The 19,922-nt window shown below is 40.7% G+C and overlaps 1 protein-coding gene across 3 annotated transcripts in view; it reads right to left on the bottom strand.

Moving 5' to 3' along the window:
* Positions 1–4,787: 4,787 nt before the first annotated feature.
* The window catches only part of wscd2 (WSC domain containing 2), a 41,251-nt gene continuing 26,116 nt past the window's right edge, over positions 4,788–19,922 (bottom strand). For 2 of the 3 annotated variants that reach the window (XM_040019267.1, XM_040019266.1), the window contains 7 exons: positions 19,231–19,345; positions 17,144–17,328; positions 14,196–14,317; positions 13,951–14,125; positions 9,563–9,727; positions 9,268–9,468; positions 6,202–6,554 (listed from right to left, as the gene is read on the bottom strand). In XM_040019267.1, coding sequence (XP_039875201.1) covers positions 6,202–6,554; positions 9,268–9,468; positions 9,563–9,727; positions 13,951–14,125; positions 14,196–14,317; positions 17,144–17,328; positions 19,231–19,345 — 1,316 coding nt within the window. Of the gene's footprint in view, positions 6,555–9,267; positions 9,469–9,562; positions 9,728–13,950; positions 14,126–14,195; positions 14,318–17,143; positions 17,329–19,230; positions 19,346–19,922 lie in introns of all 3 variants that reach the window. The other variant, XM_040019268.1, reaches the window with a different exon arrangement.

Here is a 19,922-nt window from a genome sequence, read left to right as displayed (position 1 = left end):
GAATGGCTAAAGAAGAAGCACATTAAGGTGATGGAGTGGTCTAGCCAGTCTTCAGACCTTAGTGTTTTTGAAAATCTGTGGTGGGAGCTGAAGCTTAGAGTGTGTGGGAACCTGGTGAACAACTACAAGAAGCGTTTTACTGCTGTGGTTGTTGACAAGGGTTTCTCCACCAAGTAACGAGTCAGTGTGGGGTCCAAATACATCATTCACTCAGTGACACACAAATCAGTTTATGACTTTTATGTATGACTCACTGCAAAAATGAAACTACTTCAGATGAAATATCTGAGACTGAGGATTCAGAAGGGGATCAAATAATTATTTCCCACGCTGCAAGAAGATTCACAACTTAACAGGAAGCATGAGAGGAATTGAGTTTTAGTAATTTTTTAAAATGTTGAAACAGTGTAGGGCTGTGGGGAAACCCTTAAAGCACAGATTACCTGAAACCCTGTCAATGAGTAACAATGAAATGTTGGTCAGAGATTTAACCTTTAAAGCTGAACTGTGTTTGTAACCTGCCCACGTATAAATGTGAAAGAGTTTGCTTAAAGTCAGGAGTTCTACAAACTGTGTCAGAAGCCACTGGATGGTTTCTGTTTACAGTCACCACAATCAGTCCTGTTTTAAAACCAACACACATAGTTGCTAGTAAGTATTATACTATGACTTTAAATGTGATCTAGATCATGCTGGAGGAAATGCTGGCAAACCTGACAAAAACCATAAGTAAGTATTAGGGTCATTACTCAAAAACTAAGCAATTTGTCATGTGCAATTACTGCTGATTACGTGACTTTTTGGTTACTCTGTGGCCTGAAATGCATGGTAACATAATTACAAGTTAATACAAACCTCAGGCTACAAACCAATCATAATAGGGACACACTTTTTTGATATATCATTGATAGCCACCACACACTCAGCCTGTCATTAACCTGTTATTAACTATTAAAGGACTATATGATGCCTTTGCTTTGCCTGTAAATCTCATGAAGCTTTGATCATCAAGATATTTTGCAAATGTGGTTTTCATAAAAGTGACTAAGGTGCTGTCAGACAGTGTATGTGTAAATGTACCTTGACACCAAGCTGTGGCTTGGTGTAGGAACATCATTGGTTTCTCCAGGAAATGTTTGTGGGTGATGTGAAAAAAAATGAGGCACAGATGCAGTGTTGTTTTTAGTGTCAACTTTTACAGAAAATATATGCCACTACACAGTTTTATCATTGATGTTTAATGCGTCTTTCTTCTCTGGCGTCTAGCTTGTACGCTTTTTTGATTATGATTATGCTTTTGGAGTTCTGCATCATTTATTTATTTAATTTTTGTTGTTCAAGCATACACTTTTTGCTGCATGCTAGACATATCTTCAGTGATCTACCCTGGCCTATCGGCTGTTACAGACAGCCTTTCCCAGATGACCCAGCCGGGGTATGCCAGGCCCCGGCTTGTATCCAGGGATCCTCTGATATGTATCACCCTTCTTCAGCCAAAGCCAGCTTCTATGCTGCTTCCAAGATTTTTTGACAGTTTTACTCATTTGGAGTCTCCATATCCCCAACAGCAGTATGACTCAGTGTAGAGACTGGCCTGCAAAGACTTTCACCCCTCTCACCTCTCACCTCACACCTTCCACCTCTGCCTCTGACAGCTGGCAACTAGGTCCACATCTTTCTTTCCTGAGCTTACTGTACTCTAACTGGTCTTCCCACGGGACTGTCAGCTCCAGCATAACAGACTAACTTCTTTCAACTTTCTGGATAACTGGACAGTGTCTGGTCTGAGTGTGGTGGCTACAGTAACGTCCAGGAACCTCAGCTATCTCCCTGGGACAACCAATGTACACTTTATACAGCTCTTATTTAGCTTCAGTGCTGAGGACGCAGCTTCACTGCACCAGTTCCCACAGCAGCCACTACTTAAAACACATAGTGAAACATGCAAGAATAGCAAAATAGGCTACAACATCACAAGCCTGCATGTCATCCCTGCTTTGGTTACATGATGAAGATCAGGCTCAAGCTGCCGGGCTGTGGTTGGCTTACACTCAGCTTTAACATCACTCTGGGTTCTTGCCTTCTAGCTTTGTGTTAGCATGCTGTCTGTGCAGATGCTTCAAAGGGTCATTTCAGCGGCACTGGATAGATGTTTCTGTCCTGGATACGGTTTGATCTTTACCATCATGTTATTTCTCTTTGGTGCAGTAAAAATAAAAGTATAGTTCACATCTCCACTCATGGAAAGATGCAGAGTGGTCTATTTCTTCCCAGCACAACTGACATTAGCTCATTGGAGCTTGCTTGCAGGAGAAAGGCACAATGGATGATTTTCTTTCTCTCTAATCACAGATCATCCAGATAACTAGCTGTAGTTGACTATCTGATAGTTGTAACTGTACAGTAATCTATTATATTACAGCATTTCAGAAATATATAATGCGTTTCGTGATGCCTTTCACCCAAAACTAGACAGCTGTAGTATAAATGCTGTTTGGTTGGGAAGAGAAAGACAAGACAAGAAATATCTCGCTTACATCCGTCTGGCAGAGGTCACAGAGGATGAATCCTGATATCTTTGGTAATCCCTTCAATTTTCCTCCAGCCAGTAGGAGGTCAACATTTTGGCTTTTTCTAATAGACTGCCAATAATTTCAGCATAGATATCCACAAGCCTCAGGTAAATTCTCATGACTTTTTCATTACGCTCACTTTTCCTCTTGGACAACCCAACCACCGAGGGCAACAGGCCAGGGTACTTCTAGTGCTGGTCCCAAGCCTGGGTAAATGAGGGGGGATAGTGGATATATATGTAGGACAAAGGATGTTGAATATGGAGCTGTCAGGCCGGAGTAAAAGGGCAAGACCATGGAGAAAATTCATGGATGTAGTGGTGTAGAGCAGTGTAGGGATCGGATGAGATGGAGAAAGGGCGCAGCCAAAAGATAAAGAATTTTCATCTTGGACCTCTAGAAGCTGCCATTAATTTTTTTTTGTACAAATATTTAAAGATAATTGAGTTAGTTCTCAAACTCAATTAAAAATACTCAAACTCTTCATTTTGTTTGATTTTTATTTTGTCCAAAACTTTGCTAGTCAGACTCAATATTTACTGCTAATTATGTTTCACTAAAAGGTCCAAGGGATCTGGAAAAGTAACAAAAAGCATTCGAGAAAAAAAAGATATGAAAAATAGTTAAATCAAAGGTTTTTATTAATGTTTTTATTACTAATTAAACTGAAAGAGATGGTTAGGTTGCTATCATCTTTAAAAGAAAGGAAACACAACAAGACCCAGGAGCTGATCATTAAACAGAAAAGGACTAAATTACCAAATTACAGGGTCAGAATCACAGGAGGCCCTGCTAAGGCCGAAATAGACGTGCTGTCATGTTATTATAAGGTGGTGAACACGGTAAACACAGACGGCAACCTCTAAAGGGATGAAAAATGAAGCCCTGGAAGTGCTACAAACTACATTCATGGTGGAGAATGAATCCTCACAGAGTGAAAAGACACAACTCTGCAGGAGAAACATACATAACAATACACTTTTACTACAGCAAAGTTTAAAATAAGACAGTGTTTAGCCTCCTAAGAATAACCTACATTTTTACATAACCCTCTTTCCTGCTAGAAAAAAACAGAAAGAGAGAAGGTTGGTTTGTAAGGTGCATTCCTGGATCAAGCAAGAATTGGGAAACTGTTTGCTTTCTATGTTGCAGCAGGTTGTTTTCTCAGTTCTCTAACATGTACAGAGTGTTGCTAAAAAGAGAGAAAAAGATGTCTCTGTTCAAACTTTCTTCAGCTGTGTTTCTGGTTTCACATTCTAAATGAGCTAAATGAGTTTTCACTTGTATTATATTCATTTTGTACTATTTTAATTTATAAACACAGTTTGAATGTTATTGCGTCCTCACTGGCCACATCATTAGGTAGGTCTGTTCAACTGCTCATTAATGCGCATTTATGCATGTAGACATTGTGCAAACCAGCTGCTCTTCCTTAGAAACTGGCATCCCATCCTTTATCAATAGTTGAGGCTGCTGGTGGTGTAATGGTGTGGGGGATACTTTCCTGGCACACTTTGGACGAACTGAGCATTGTTTGATCACCACAGCCTTCCTGAATGTTGTCACTGAGCATGTCCATCCCTTTATGACCACAGTGTACTTATCTTCTATCCTATTTCCAGCAGGATAACACACCACACCGCAAAACCCAAGCCATCTCGAACAGGTTTCTTTAGCATCACAGTGAGTTTACTGTGCTGGCCTCCACAGTCACCAGCTCTCAAACCAATAGAGAAAAGGTGGAGCCGGAGATTCACATCATGGATGTGCAGTGTGATGCTAATATGGACCAAAATCTTTAAAGAATGTTTCCAGCCCCTTGTTGAGCACTTCTGAAGGCAAATCTGTCTCCAATGTTTGTCTTTCATATACCTGTTTTGATATTTAACTTGCTAAAAGAAATTAGCACGTGCATGTTAGCAGCACATGACATTAGTATTTATAGCTTTAGGTAACGAAGCAGAACGCTTGTCAGTGCTTAGTCTTGTTTTTCTCTTGGCTGCGCTCTCAGAGGTTTACAGGAAAGCCTTGTTGTGCACACTGAACCATAAAACTACAGAGCGCCTAAGGGTCACAGCAGGAAAACACTTTTTCTCTTACCTGTAGTCACAGGCAGATCGCTGTTGTGATATGGTATGTGATATATTAATAAAAATGTTTAAGACTACTACAGATCTTAGCAGATTTCTAAAAAATTCAGTCATGAGTCACTCCTTGGATTCACTCATTTATTGGGCCATATTACATTACATTCATTCCATAGAAAATACATTCAAATGTGACACCTGTTCAATAAGTGCCGGCTTGTCAATAAATGCAAAGAGCCAATAAAGTTTAAAGCATGTGTTAAAAATAGAAACAACCTCTCCCGTTTGCCTGTTGCAATACAAATATTTTGAACGTGTCAGCATACACTATAAAAATATAGTTTTATTATACTGAAAATGGAAGTCAGTTAATGCTGTCTGGCTCTCAATCACCGGTGCTGTTGTTGTTTTTTTATCCTTGGATTTATCAATCTGTGTATTTGTTTGTGTTTAAGCGGCAGAGGAGATCGAGTGCCGTTTTAAGACGTGCTGCACAAAGGTTTGCTGGAGTTTTTTTGTTTTTTTCAACAAGGAATAGGAAAATGATTACGAGCTTTAACGGTTTCAAAGCTTTTCTTACAACAAAGCAGTGAAAAAAAAAGAAAAAAGACAGTTTTCACATTCAGTATGATTAGCTCTCATAAATAAACCTCTACAACAGTCACTACTTATAAGGTAAACTCCAGTCTATTACACGAGTGTAATGCCTAATTCCTCAGTGATCTTTGGGGAAGGTGTTGCACACCGAAGTGCTTTTTGGATTTCTGCATCGAGTCCAGTGTTAAGAAAACATATTCACAGCCAAATGAATCAACGTGTGCGCTGCTCACGGGAGATAAATAAATGCTGCAGACATTAATCCTCTTCTCTCCTCGAGTCAGTCTCTTCGAAAGGGATAACTCAGCTTCTTGAATAACCTTCTGATTTCTCATACATACAGTGAATTAAACACCTTACAAAATCTTGGAAACACACAGTATCATCACCATCAGGTAGTTATACCCTGCATATTGCATTTTCCCCCCTAACAAAGAGATACAGCTTTCAGTGAGCTTCTTATATAAAATAGTTCTGTAACTGTAATAGCAGCAGGAAAATTAATGTTTTGACTTTTCTTTTGCACAAAATAAGCTCACTGAACACACTTTGCAGTGTTGTATCGTATCTTTTGTCAGCACAGTCAGATGAGCCCCTCTGTAGTCACAGCTACTGTAGCTTCTTTGTGTTAAGGCATGTGCACATGCCTACACAGCACATGTGCATAGAGCAGGATAAGGAGTGCTTTTCATTCAGCAAATGAGAGAAACACAAACCTTGCCTGCTAAAACTGTCACGTCTACTCCATGAATGCATGAAGCTGATTTAGTTTCGTTTAAAAAAGAAACAGATGACTGAAAAAATGCAATAGGTGTCCATCTACATGACTTAACAGACATCTAACACAATAAAAAATCTATTTATCTCATGAAATTCTACAAGATGTTCAGGAATAAAAAGGAAAACTAACAAAATAAAAAGGAAAACAGAGGTCTTCACATTTATCATCTTGGCATATATTCCTCTGGAACCCCAGACATGTTTCTTTTCTTCAAAGCAGCATCTACTGTTCTGATCAATTCATTGATGTTTGAACGCATTTCAGGAGTATACGGGTCGTACTCGAGCTTACGTAGCCCCGACCGCTTGAAGTTCCCGTCCTTCTGGCCCTCGACGCAGAGCAGGCGATCCTCAGAAACCTTCAAACCCAGAAACTCGACCATTCCTTTGAGCTTGGTGAACAGGTCCCTCTTCAGATCCTCAAAGTGGACCACGTGGACGTTCCTCCCATAATGCAGCCAGTCCAGCGTGTGGGACGCCCACCAAGGGGCATAGTTCTTGACAAACTCGGGCCACTCTGCAGGACAAAGAGGCCACAGAACATAAATAAATGAGGGTTTTGGGTACCAGTGCACAAGTTAAAGGGCATTCTACAGTACAGACTGAAATATAGCAGGAAGAACATCTACAGCCACCCTGTGAACAGCAGATGGATCACCTCTGGCGTCTGGTGTCAGGTCTTTGTTGGATTTTTTCCTGTATTTTAAGAAAATGACTTTCAGATATTGTTTATCTGCTGTAGTTTTTTCAGGCCTGACACTTCTTCTTTTGACCTCCACTTCTTCAATTTCCTAATTTTTCTGTTTTTAAAAGACACACGGCACACCATGCTGCGATATACCCAGTTTTGGCTAATAGCTCTTTGCTCTTGCAAAAATACTATTTTATCCTAATTAACTGTGTTATGTTTGGCATTTTTCATAGATTCAAATAAAGAAATGGGAATAACGTATGAATTTTTGTGTCAGCATGCTAGTACAAAGTGCCTAAAGATACAATTTAAAATTGGTTCTTTGCTAAGTTTGTCTGTTATGTGCTGACACACACTGGTTCATCCTTTGAGTTGTTGCCTTTATGCTTGAATGACTCATAGGTCAACTTACAAAAAAGCACTGCTATAGCAGACTGCAATTAAAAAGAAGTGACGGGGCAGCCGATTTCCAAAGCAAAACCTTGAAAGACCTTCAGAAAGCCACTTCAAAGTGCTCAAGAGCACTTCAAAAAACACCAGAAAGGGTGGCTCAAGACTTTTGCTTGACAATGATGAAACAATTGTAAACCAAAAGTGTAAGTGAAAGAAAGATAATAAGAAGAAATAACAGAACTGAGCCGTCTCCATTAACACCAGAAAATTTGCACTTTGAGATTTCAGCTTAGACGAAGAAGCGGTTACCAAAGGTTATTAAGTCATAATTGTCAAAGAGCTCATATTGCTAAGTGCATGTACGTTTTGTCTGTTCGAATAAAATTTAGGTTCTCGGTAAAATGAACTTCGGTACAAAAAAGTCAAAGTGTCAGCGTGGGCATAGAGTTAAGAGGAAGTGAGAGCTGTGTTAGCTGTATTAGCACTGATGTCATTCAACTCCAGAGGCAGGGAAGGCACATTAAGTAATTTCTGAAATGTCTGGACATTTTTGGTTGTCATTCAAACTGCAGAGCTGCTGTGAGAAAACCTTTTCTTTCAGCTTCATCTAGTGGCCCATAAAAAGTGGGAGCTGGCAGGAGCTGTGCTGCATAAGGACAAATCTTTACTGCTGGGAGAGGGTGTCGATAAAGTTTAAAGTCTGCTGAGTTTGCAATGTCTCAGAAACCAATAATAGAGGCAACTTTAGTGCCAGAGTGGACAGAATATCAGAAATTTCACCCAAAAACACAACCAGCAGTGCAGAAATGCCAAGAAGCTGCAAATACAGAAGTTACAATAAAAAACATCAAAGTATTTTAACTTTTTCTCCAAAATCCTGTTCTGCTCATTTCAGAGTGAAGACACAGACAGTATCTTTTTGACAGATTACCCCAAAAAAGGCATCTGTATAGCCGCTAAATCTACGAGATAACAGTGGAAAATAACTCACTGTGCTTTCTAAAATGGCATGACCTCCAAAATAAGTTGCACTTGCCCCTGAGCTGACATTATGGGGCCACGCTGGAAGGCATCAGTGTCTGTAACATCATCTGTGCCCCACAGTCTCCCTCTGCGGAGGTGAATGCATCAAATCGTACATGTGGGGCCCTGCGCACAATGTCACGCTGACCCGCTCTCCGTCTATTCGAAGTGGCAGCTGTCAGAAAGCCTTTCTCTTTAGTGATGTCACTGCATCATTTTCCAAACAACAGAGGGAATAAACACTCATTGGAAATGGCAGGCCAAATGTGCTGATGTTTCCACAAAGAGAGACAACTGCTGGGTCGGCAACTCTCCAGCCTCTGGGAAAAAAAATCGATGAAACCTCGCATAAAGTCAGACAGACGATACAGGGACGAGACAAAAGCGGTTGCCACGGTTACTAAGACATGAAAAATGCAATAGGAAGAGCAAAATTTGCCTGAAATATAAAGACATCTCTATATTTTAGACATAGTTATTAATGAAAAATGAACTTAATCCATTATTTTAAGCATCAAGTGGACAAAAGAGGAATTAAACATGACTAAACTGTGACTTCCTGGATGGAAGACATTTCACCAGCTTTTTAAACTGTGTATTCGTTTTCTGACTGATAACATCTGCAGCTAACAGCATAAAAAAGGAAACAAAGTAAGCTGCTAAGTGTTCAGATCATGTATACATATATTTCCCACTTTAAACCTAGAATGAAGATCTGAATCAGACTTGTCATAAACACTTCTAATTTATCTGAATGCTGATGCTGTGGCTAAATGGTGTAAATGATTTTCAAAAGACAAAATGTTGCGCTCAGCCACACTGGTGCAGGTCAAACCGCTAAAAAAGGCCAGAGTTTGATTGCATTTCCTCAATCCTTTGCCCTTCTATATCACAGTTTCTCAGTTCTTTTGTTTTTCTCTCATTTTGCAGTGTTCCAGTTTCTACTTATTGTGAAGCTTTACTCAAACTTTGTTCACCACAATGTTATCAGCACAAAAAATGAAATATGCCCTCAGTGCCTCAGTTTAATGAAGTCTTTTATTTTCATTTTCTTCATAGTACGATGACGGAGAGACTTCCGTGCAACATAATATTCACTGATCCAGAGATTTCAGCAGCTTACCTTTCCCTCTCCAGTGGGCCTGGGAAGCAAATCCAATATGTCCACCATATTTCCGGTTAAATTCTGCCATCAAGGCTTTGTAGGGGTTTCGTATCATGAGGATGCTGGAGTCGAAGGCTTCGATTTCTTTCCTGCCGCTCTCATGTGTCTTAATGCATATTGTCCTCCCACTCCGCCAGTGGTCGCGCTCCCCTTTAAATCCTGTGAAACAGCCCAGAGTGACTTTATAGCATCCACGGTGGTGCATTCATGGCTGAGCGTCTGTGAATCGTGTCAAAAACATGCCGAGGCATACCTTTATTGTACAGGGAGCCATCAAAGTAATAGCTGCCGGTGTAGAAGCCAGTGGCGAGCTCTATAAGGTGGCGAGCCCAGGTGTTGCCAGCTCCAGGGAAACTGGCGAGGGCCACCAGCTGCTTAGCACGAGTGGGAAGGAAGTGCCGGTCCATGCACCGATTATCTGACAGTGGACAAAGATCAGCCGATTAAATGAACCTCAAAGTTTAAAATTAATACTGAAAATCAGTCACTTCCTGCGTATTTACACAGTTTTGTAATAACAGACACAGAATTATTAAGTTTCAACTTTGGATGATTATTATAGAAAGAAAAAATGTCAAGGCGGGCTTGTTTTATTATATTTTTCTCCACAAAATATCACCTAATAACTTCAAACAGTCTCCCAACAACTCAAGTTGACCTGTCTGTTTCCATCCAGACTATTACACCTTTTAGATATACAACATTTGTGTTCAATTTGTAATAATTAGGGTTTGAATTATTGAGTTATGTCTCAGTCATGCAAGTGTAAAAACAATCTCCTTAAAACTTGCAACAGGATGCAACCTGTCTCCAAATATTCATGATCCAGACCAACTGCAATCTCTCTCAGACACTCTGTGAACAAAGCAACTGACTGCAAGGGGTCACAAACCAGACAACAACATCTCAGCTTCACAGCACTACTGTCTTCCCTAGTAGGGTGTAGCATTGGGCCAAAACCATGTGGTTTTTCCAACTGAAACCAGATTTAAAGCTAACACATTCAGACCTCTGACAGGTTCCCTTTTCTGGGTTCAGCTTGCCAAGAATGATCACATGAAGTTCATTTCACACAGCAGCTGATTTTTGTTTTGTTTGTTCACAGCAACCTCCATTTCTGTTTACTGCAAAGTGACTCTGCTGATCCAAGCCACATCTGTCCACTGCATTAAGGAAACACAGCCCACAACAACACCTGGACTGAAGACAGACCTATTCTGGATTTTTGAGTTTCATAACAATATTTGGAATAACAAGAAATACAGCGATAAGCATGCATGTGTCTGGAACCCAAGATTTTACAGTCAAATCCAAGAACATTCATGATGATATTGTTTTAAGTAAACGTTTTAGAGCATAAACTATTAAAAAAATTGCAAATTTACAAAAAAGGAAAAAAAACAAATAAAAATGTAAAGTTATAAATAATGTTCGTATGATTTGCAACATCGAGCGTGCATAATGGCACGAAAATAAGAATTTAGTGCGTGTGTGTGTGTGTGGGGGGGGGGGGGGGGGTCAGGCAGAAGAACTCAGAAGTGTGACTTCCTCATATGTCACCCATCCCTTTGCTGTTCGTGTGCATGTCTGCAAACTCCAGACAATAATATCACAGCCATTTTTTTTCTTAGTGCCCTCTGCTCCTGCTTAAACTGCGTGGACACACTCGGGTGTTTTCACACTTGCATCCTGTTTGTGCGCACACAAAATGCTGAGACTTTTTTTTATTTCTGTTTATTCCCGAAATTGTTCACATGTTGTGGTTTTAAGCTTTGTATTTATTTTTAGTTTTTCCAGCTCATAACAAGCAAAATATCTCAGTATTAGGAAAAAGGGAGCCACAGTGGGATAATTATACCTGTTGTGCAAACAGAAGGTTATTATTTTTACTTCATGACAGAAATGCAGAAAGAAACTAATTAAATTGGAGCCAAAGTGCTTTGGTGTATTGCATCTGGGTTTCCTAAGGTAGGGACCCTGCCCACTCCATATGAATAAGTGGTTCATGTCTTCATTCCTGTGTGTTTTTCAGGTTGGTATACCAGGAAACCATACACACACACACACACACACACACACACACACACACACACACACACACACACAACCTTTTAGCACTAGTGTAATGAGTCTTTTTAGGGACACGGCTGTTTATCTTAGTTTAGTCTGTTGCCATGGCATCTTAAGAAAAAAAAGGCAGGAGCTATGTTACAAACAACGCTTTTTTAAGCTTCATAATGTACCGATAATCTGTGTGTGTGATTGCGTGTATTTATTTTCAATACTGCGACGCTGAACCCTTGGCATATGGCACAGTGCTGATAGTGTTAACGCTGTGACTGGGTTAAAGTTTAAAGTGTGACGCTGGAGGTTTTTTTAGTTTGTAATTCATTTGATGTTGTGAGCTCAAATGAGAACAATCATAGTTATTTAAAAGTAACTCTGAGGCTGTGATTTATGCTGTGAGATACCTGAAATATTAACTGGTTGAAAGTGAAGCCTCCTGAATGAATCTCAGTGTTGATTTGGTTTATACAGTTTGAAACTGAGCACGAGTTACGTCTGTTGTTGACATAAAGGAAGTATAGCCAACGCTGGACACTAGAACAAAGGAACATGTGGAAATTTATAACAGGGTTTATAAGTCATGTTTATAACCAACCAACCACTTGTTACTTTGGTACAACTAGTCCTGGGACTCGTAACATTAGTTCACTGCTCTTTAGTCAATGAGTTTGCATAAATTGCAGCTTTTCCCCAATATTTGGTTTCTGGTCAAACAGGGAACTCTCCAAGCGGACCGAAGTGCGTCACTGCAAACCACACCAGAACAATCAGTCTGCTTACTGAGCACATGTGTCTGGAGAAGAAGCATAGACAACACATTTACTCCTAACATTTGTATTTATATATCTGTTTCCCTCACTTCAGTTTGCTAAAAACTGTGCACACTGCATTCTCCCTGAATGCAAAGTGTGCTTGGCAATGGGAAGGCGTGTTTATTCAGATTGTCAGCACACACCTCTTAGCCTCTGAGCTGGATCATGCTCCCACCATAAACAAACCACTATGGAGTTCCTTTGGAAGTACAACTAAAGCCACCTCCTCCAAATTAGTCTTGGTGGTCTCGTCTGTACCTGAATGTGAGAGTGCAAAGCTGACATCTATACAAATGAATCCCACCTCTTTATCCATTTCTCTTTATGTGGTTCTGAAGTCAATTATCTCTTCCTTTAGCCCAACTACTCCATGAAGTTTCCTAAAAACCAGGCTGATAGCTTTTGGATAGTGTGGAGGTACTCAAAATGTACCTGCAGCTCATAATTAGCTTAGCAGAGGAATTAAATAATTGATACTAGCGCAGGTGATATAGTTTTTATGTCAGTTGACAAAAATCCACGATAACCTTTTGTTGTAATTCAAGTGGTCTAAGAGGGAACTACACTCCTGCACCTCCTCTGGGCTCTGTTTTCAAGAGGCACTTCGACCAATCAGACGTCATTTTAGACGAGTAGCAGCTTCAAGAGTGAAGTTTCAGGACTTTGCCTACAAAATTTAAAAACATGAACTTGTCTAAATGAAGCTTACACACACGTTTAATAAGAAAGATCTGTATTCAAACATCTGTCTGCTTCTCGGATGTTTGGTAACTTATCTAAGCTTTGCATCAGTTCCCCTTTCCCACACTGTCAAGCTCTTTGCAAGATCACAAGTCCAATTGTCCTTCTGCCCGCCTTCTTCAGGCCAATCAGCCGCTACTCCATGTACTTTAAATATCACTGCGGATTTTTCATTTTCCTTTCCAGATGCCTTCATGCAACCAGCTTCCTCCCCTCTCCCATGTCAGGCTCCATCCAAGCCTCCATCTTCATCTCCATCACCAGCATCTAGATTCCGAGGGGTTTTTCCCTAATCCCTATCACTGCTGGGATTCTGCTGCGTCCAATTGACAGATCTGGATCTGATCTATAGATCCCATTCTCATCACAAGTGATGATCACTATTGTGAATTCTGGGCAGCTCAACACAGAAGTTGGCATCTTATCTAAATGAGAGGCACATGCAAGTAGTAGAAGCTAGAAAGCCAGTGAGTAGTCCAGATGTAGCAGTGTGAGTTAATAAGGAAGACAACCACAACTTTTTTTTATTGCACATCACAGAGTGCTATAATCAGCAATGCAGTCAACATAGAAAGTAAGCAACTGTGGAGCCAGTAAATACCTAAATATGAGTTGAGTTGAATTCCATGCTAGGCCCAAAACAGCACTAACTTAATATTAGAGTGTAAGATGCACGTCTGGTTGAAGGGGCTAAGAACAGTGATTTTTGAAATGATCTTCTTCACTGCATGATCACATCTTTAATCCACCACAGATTCATGCATCTCATACGTGGAATCATCTACAGCTCAGGGTTGAACAGTCAGTGCCAAAATCATTTTGCAAACTTTGCACGACATGTAAGTTAGACAAAGTTCCGGCTCATGCTGACACTTTGCACTTGAATACCACATGTGTTATCATACTTTAAATTGAATGTGCTAAACCTCAGAGTCTGACTTGGACTTCCCACCAACAGAATGTGGCCAACTTCAACACATGTGTGGCTTTTCAGCCGCTGCCAGGAAACACTTAAATTTACCTTGAACCTGTGTCTGGTAGACGACAAAGTACTTGTCGTTTCCACAGCTTTCAAACTCTTCCCCTTGGCACCGATTGAGACACATGCCCTCGTCCTCCAGCTCATGCAGGGAGAAGAGGGGCGTTGGGAATCCGCAGTAGCATCGATCTCCAGCGAGCACAGCCAGCGATTTCTCCTGGAACACAACAGCCATTATACACTGAAGACACACTCGCGCAGCGTACAAATCCCCAACATCCACTCACCCTCTCTGTGCACATGTCCACGCACTTATCCACAGACATGTTCTGGATGACCGCGCTGAAGGGGAGAGCCAGTGTGACATTGTCTGGCCGGTGGAAACACCCTTTGAAAATGGCACTGCCATCTGAAACAGACAAAACAAGCCAGACTGTCACTTACCAACACGAAAGAACACAGAGACCCTAAACTAACAGCAGCACTCGTGTTCCTGGGATGACTTGCAACCTCAAATCCTCTCTGTGGTCTGATGTTGGTGAAGACAACACATCACAAAAGCTGCTCTTCTCCTTCATGTGTAGGTCTTTTTTTTTTTACTTTTAATTTGTTATTGACCTTTTTTTTCCAGCCTGCTGAACCTAACTGAAAAGATAAATTAGTTTTTATTCACGATGGAAATGTTTCTCGCACTGCACCACAACTTTAAAGGGTGACACCCAGATTTAAGTCACTGCTAAAGGAAATCTAAACATCCATTTCACATTTATTGCAGGCTGTCAACCTGTCAGCAGCGCCAGTATAGAGTACTTACGAAAATGTCTCTGTTGTCAACAAACTGTTAAGAATTAATGACAGAGGAGAGAAACCAAACAAGCGCTGCTTTTCACTGTGACAGACAGTGTGATGAAGACACCTTGCTTGCTCAGACATAGCCAAGTAAAATATGCAAATGGAGCTTCGTCTCTTTGGTATTCCTTCCTCTCAAAGTTTATAGTGTCACTACCAGTAAACAAGACTATTGAGCACTCGCTCCTTTCCTTTACAGGAAGTATTAGTGATCAGTGGTGTCAGACTTTAAAAAAAAGAGAATATCCCCTTTATAAATTAGTTCTAGTGCTGTGTGTGTGTGTTAAATGTTTTATTTATTTTCGACCTTGTTCTCTGACTTAAAGTTGTATTTTTAATGCCACGTTCTCTCCATGGATCCTGTTTGTGTTACCTTTCTGTGTTTTAACATGCTGCAGCTATAAATCCATCCAGCTATCACAGAAAATGAGGTCTCAATAACAAAGAGTGCATCAACGATGCATCTGTGCTCAGTTATTATAGCTTTTAAGAGCTGGGATTTACTCGGCAAAGCTTGCAAAACAGCTAGCACATCACATTTCCTCCATTTCCTCTTTGATGTTCTGAGCAGCCCTCACATGACATGAGATCGGGGTTAGAGGTGAAAATGCCGACATGAAATGCTTGCGCAGCAGTTAGATAGAAGGATTAAAAGCAGAAATGAGAATAATAACAAACAAACAGCAGAGGAACAGAGGGGTGCACTGTGAAGCAGGTTCAGCATAGCCAAACTTTCTTTGTGTCAGCTGGCTCAACAATTTCTCAAACCCCCAGTCAGAGATAACGGATATCGCCACGGTTGCTATCAACTGTCTCTGTTAATCCAGGCTTCCCGCTTCTCACATAAAAGAAGGATTCGGACGCATTATTAGACTTTTCGTCCACTCAGAATTGATCATTTGAGTGCCGCCTGCTTCAGTCAGAGACATTATGAGGAGAGCAGGTGATAGAGATTGAAAAAGAACGGGCTGTAACAATGAAACAGCAAAAGGAAGGCCTGGGGGCATTCAGGTTTTACAGTGGCCCATACCCCAAAACAGGAATGTGGAAATTACATTAGAGTGTGTCCAATTATTTCAACTGATTTATCACAGACTGGTCAAAGTCCTAATCTTTGTTTAGCAGCCATGGTTTCAGCAGAGTAAAATCAGGTCTAGGATCGCGTATAAAAGTATTCATTTTATGCATGATCTACTGAACTGTGACCATATATGGTGATTTTTGTACTGCAGTCTTCTAGCAGGTTCCTTCAGCTGTGCCAACATTTTTATTAGGTTGCATCTATAAAATGTTTTCCTTCAGGACTTGGAGCATGTTGTGATTATAACCTGCTGTGCACCAGGTTATCTGTTCAGCATAAAGCTGAATGTACCAAGGTACAGCCACCTTCGTCACAATGAGAACCTTGACTTTAAGCTTGAAATACCGCCCTAACCCAATAATCTTGCTTTGTAGTGCACACCTCTGGAGAGAGCAGTTGAGCTATGAAAATATTCACCACATATCTGCATGGTAACTCTCTCTGATCTCACAGTATTTCCAAGAAGCAGGAGCCCAGAAAGAGAAAAAGGAAGAGTGAATGCAAAAAGGAAAGGGTGGATAGAGTCACCCCACCATGTGTTCGGGACTTTTTTAGATTATAAAGAAAAAAGTTCCCACAACAAAGCAACAAAGCAAGCCACAGTTTTATAACAGGTATAGCAGGAGAAATAATTTTTAGACACCCTGCTGAATTTGTTACAAAGGAAAGATTTTTCTGGATGTTTGGTTCATATTCTGTCTCTCTCAATTAAAATTCAACTAGCATACGAAATAAAGACTGTTCATTAGTTTGTAAGTGATCCAGCAGGGAATCAAAAAATTAGGCATATTCTGTACTATAAGATCATTACAACTCCTGATAATCAGCTCTTTCTCCCAAGACTGAAGTTTTCCACTGGCAGGCAGTCGGTGTTTAGGATGAAGACCACAGGCGGCTGGGCTGTGTAGGTAGAGCAGCTCTCCGGGGAAAGAGGTAAACACAACAGAGCAGCCTGCTCCCGACTGTGGCAATAAAACAAATCTTTTCCCTCAAAGTAGCCGCGGGTGTTACACTCCTGAATCAAAATTACATCTTTGTGCCTAAGTACAGACTCTCAGGACACTCATATCTAATCAGATCCATCTTAGAAAAGGGACCCAAGTTTAATATTTTATTTTCAAATATCAAATTCTATTTTTATGGCAAATCTATAATGAAATTAAACTTTTTGAAGGTTCCATTTAAAAGATTCATTTCACATTTATTTTAGACTGTGAACCTGTCAGTGTTGATATAGAGTATTTATATCAGCAGTAGTAAACACTTGACGTGTTGTGTTATTGGATATGCTGATGCCAGACTTACAGCGGCGCGCTGACTCCTGACTCAGCTCCAGCCTATAGATGGACAGTCTGTTGGGCCCTCCGCACACGTTGCTCTTCTCTCCTTTGCACTCCATGTTGCATTCGCTGTCTGAAGCATTGGGCGCCTGGATCTTATGACCACAATAGCACTCTGCGCCAAACTCCAGGCCTGCATACATATATCCCCTGGAGGGAAGAGGAAAAAAAGGATTAGCATTGTTAGCGTAGGGAGACAGAGGGGTTTAAGTGATCGTTTTGAGCCTTCATTATGTTCCTTAATCCTCCACAGGCAAAAACAGTTCATCCTCTGGAGCAGCTGGGAGAGCTGTAATCAATGGAAACAAACCACTGATGTGGTTTGTTTCCACTGATGTGGTTTGTGCATGAAAATATTATTCAAGAATAATGCATCGCTGTGAAAACGAGAAAACTTATGTGCTTTGCAGGCGTCTTAAGCAAAGCCAATTATAAATGTGTGCAGTATACTAGAATTTATCACACAGGGCCTCTCCTCTCCGTACTGTTGCCTGATGAAGGATCTGACTCCCAGAAGGCTTTTCAGGTGCAATTAGACATCGAACATGCATACCTCACACAGGAGAAATCCCCAGGCTGTCAATCAAACCCAAACCCCTTTCCCCCCCTACGATGTGTTGCCCCACATTTGTTTGTCTGCTTTTATTAACCCGCTACTCTAGCAAACGTGGCTGCAAGAGGCAAGAACTAATAGGAGAAGGAGCTGAAAACAGGCATCTCTCTCTGCTCCTATTCTCTGCTCTGTGAATCAGTCATGGGTGTAATTCAGTGCATTCGATAGAGCCATCCCTGGTACTCCACAGGGAGGGAGGAGGGAAAAAAAAAGAGGTGAGAGAAGGATGGTGAGGTATTGCGGAGAGTGAGACGGGATGAGAGGATAATGGGAAACAAATGGAGGAGAAGTGGGGGAGATGAATGGCTTGAAAACTGGAGCGCGTATTTTTACTACATGAAAACTGTGGCAGTGCAAAAAAACCCTAAAACAAAACAGAATTTTTTTTGGCAATCAGTGAAAGAATACTTGCATTATAACAAACCGACTGATGTCTTTTTACCTTATAAAACATGATATAAATGCAAATGTAATTTAATAAACGGCCTGAGGCTTTTTGTTTTGTTTGCTTTTTAATGAATGGTCTTTAATTATAAACCAACGCCAGCGTGACTCAAAACCGCAGTTCAGTGTTTCAACAAAACAATCACATTTCTTTATAATATGCAGAACTAAAACACAGTAAAAGCTGAGCACTGCATAATCTTAGAGGCCTGAAGAGGCCGTGTCAAAATCTAGTTTTAAAGTCTTTATCACGTCGCTTGTCTCATTTCGTTTTGTACGTTGTGTTCAATGTTCTACTCAAGCACAGGAAAACTATTCACGTACACAAACAGGGAGGTTAATGGTCCGGTTAGCTCATTTTGCCCTGGGCCGCAGTAACAGATTAATGTGGCCATAGCTGAACGGAGGCCAAGGAAGGGGCAGTCCAGTTAAGTTCTTCCAGCAAGTTGTTTGTGTGCCATGACTACAATTAAATAGAAAAAGGGTATTTTTGAAACTGCAGATCCAAAGTTGGGAGGACTTGGATGCCTAAAATATCATGTGGTCTGTGGTGGAGCATTGGCTCATACTTTAGTCTATTCCAAGAGCATTTTCAAACATTTTCACACCATAAGCAAACATATTCTGTCACGTTGAGTCAAGAATGAACTTTGGAACTCAAAAACTGTGAAGGATTTGTTATATGTGATATAAAAATGTGATATGATTGGGAGCCTGTGTGCAGCCACAAATGGGCCTGGAGGTCATTTTGCTTGGTCTACTGTGCATCTTTCCTCGTGAGCTTTTCTCTCTCTTTCATTTATTTATTTTTTGCTTTTTTAGCTCAGTTACGATGGGAAAGTACCTTTTGATCTCCTGCAGGTTTTTTATCTCCCCTTCAGCTCTTTTGTAGTGGAGGGTTTTTTTAATTTCTCAGTAGGAATCAAAAGACAGCAAAAAAAAGAAGGTTAACTTGCCTAATGGATGATTTTTTTTGTTGTTTGCTACTGTCATACCTTTCTGCACAGTTGTCCTGGCAACGAAATACAGTCATTTTTTTGTAGTCAAAAAAGGAAACTCCTCTCAGAGCTCTTTTCTGAGTGTCATCAATGTAGCAGCCGATGTACTTTGCTGAAAAAGGAAAGAAAACACAGTTGGTCGTGTGTGCAGATAAAACATAACTTATATGTACATAAGATTACATTTCTAACGTAACAGCTCATACAGAGCAATCAAAACCCTTTGTCAGAAGTGTCAGAGGTGAATTTTATCCACATTAGAGTCCTCACACACAGCGTCACGCTGTGGTGACATCGCACATGGGAGTCCAAACTGGGGCAGAAGCTTTATTTATTTATAAAGACAGATATCCCCTTCTAGTGGCCTGTAACTGTAGTGGCAGTCATCTCTCTGCATTTTTCAGAAGTGTGTGGGGGCTGGGCTCTAGTGAACCTCTGCAGAGGCATACAATGACCCTCTAACAGCTTCTTGCCTCTCATTAGAACAACGTTCTCGTGTTTAACCGGGCTACACAGACCCTACCAGCAAACCTCTCACCATCTGTGCTCTGCCATTACCCCTTTAAACCTCTGTTAATAACTAAATGGGGAAAAAGCATAGAGTCCCCTGCATTATCTTAATTGTGCTGGTCTACAGGCCTGCATTTGAGCAGCATGTTGTGCACTGCAGCGGATGGTAATCTACCTAT

This window comes from Simochromis diagramma, unplaced genomic scaffold, assembly GCF_900408965.1.
Source record: "Simochromis diagramma unplaced genomic scaffold, fSimDia1.1 OVJJ01000822.1, whole genome shotgun sequence".
Lineage (NCBI taxonomy): Eukaryota > Metazoa > Chordata > Actinopteri > Cichliformes > Cichlidae > Simochromis > Simochromis diagramma.
The sequence above is the reverse complement of the archived record's forward strand: the minus strand, read 5'-3'. Positions and strand labels throughout refer to the sequence as shown.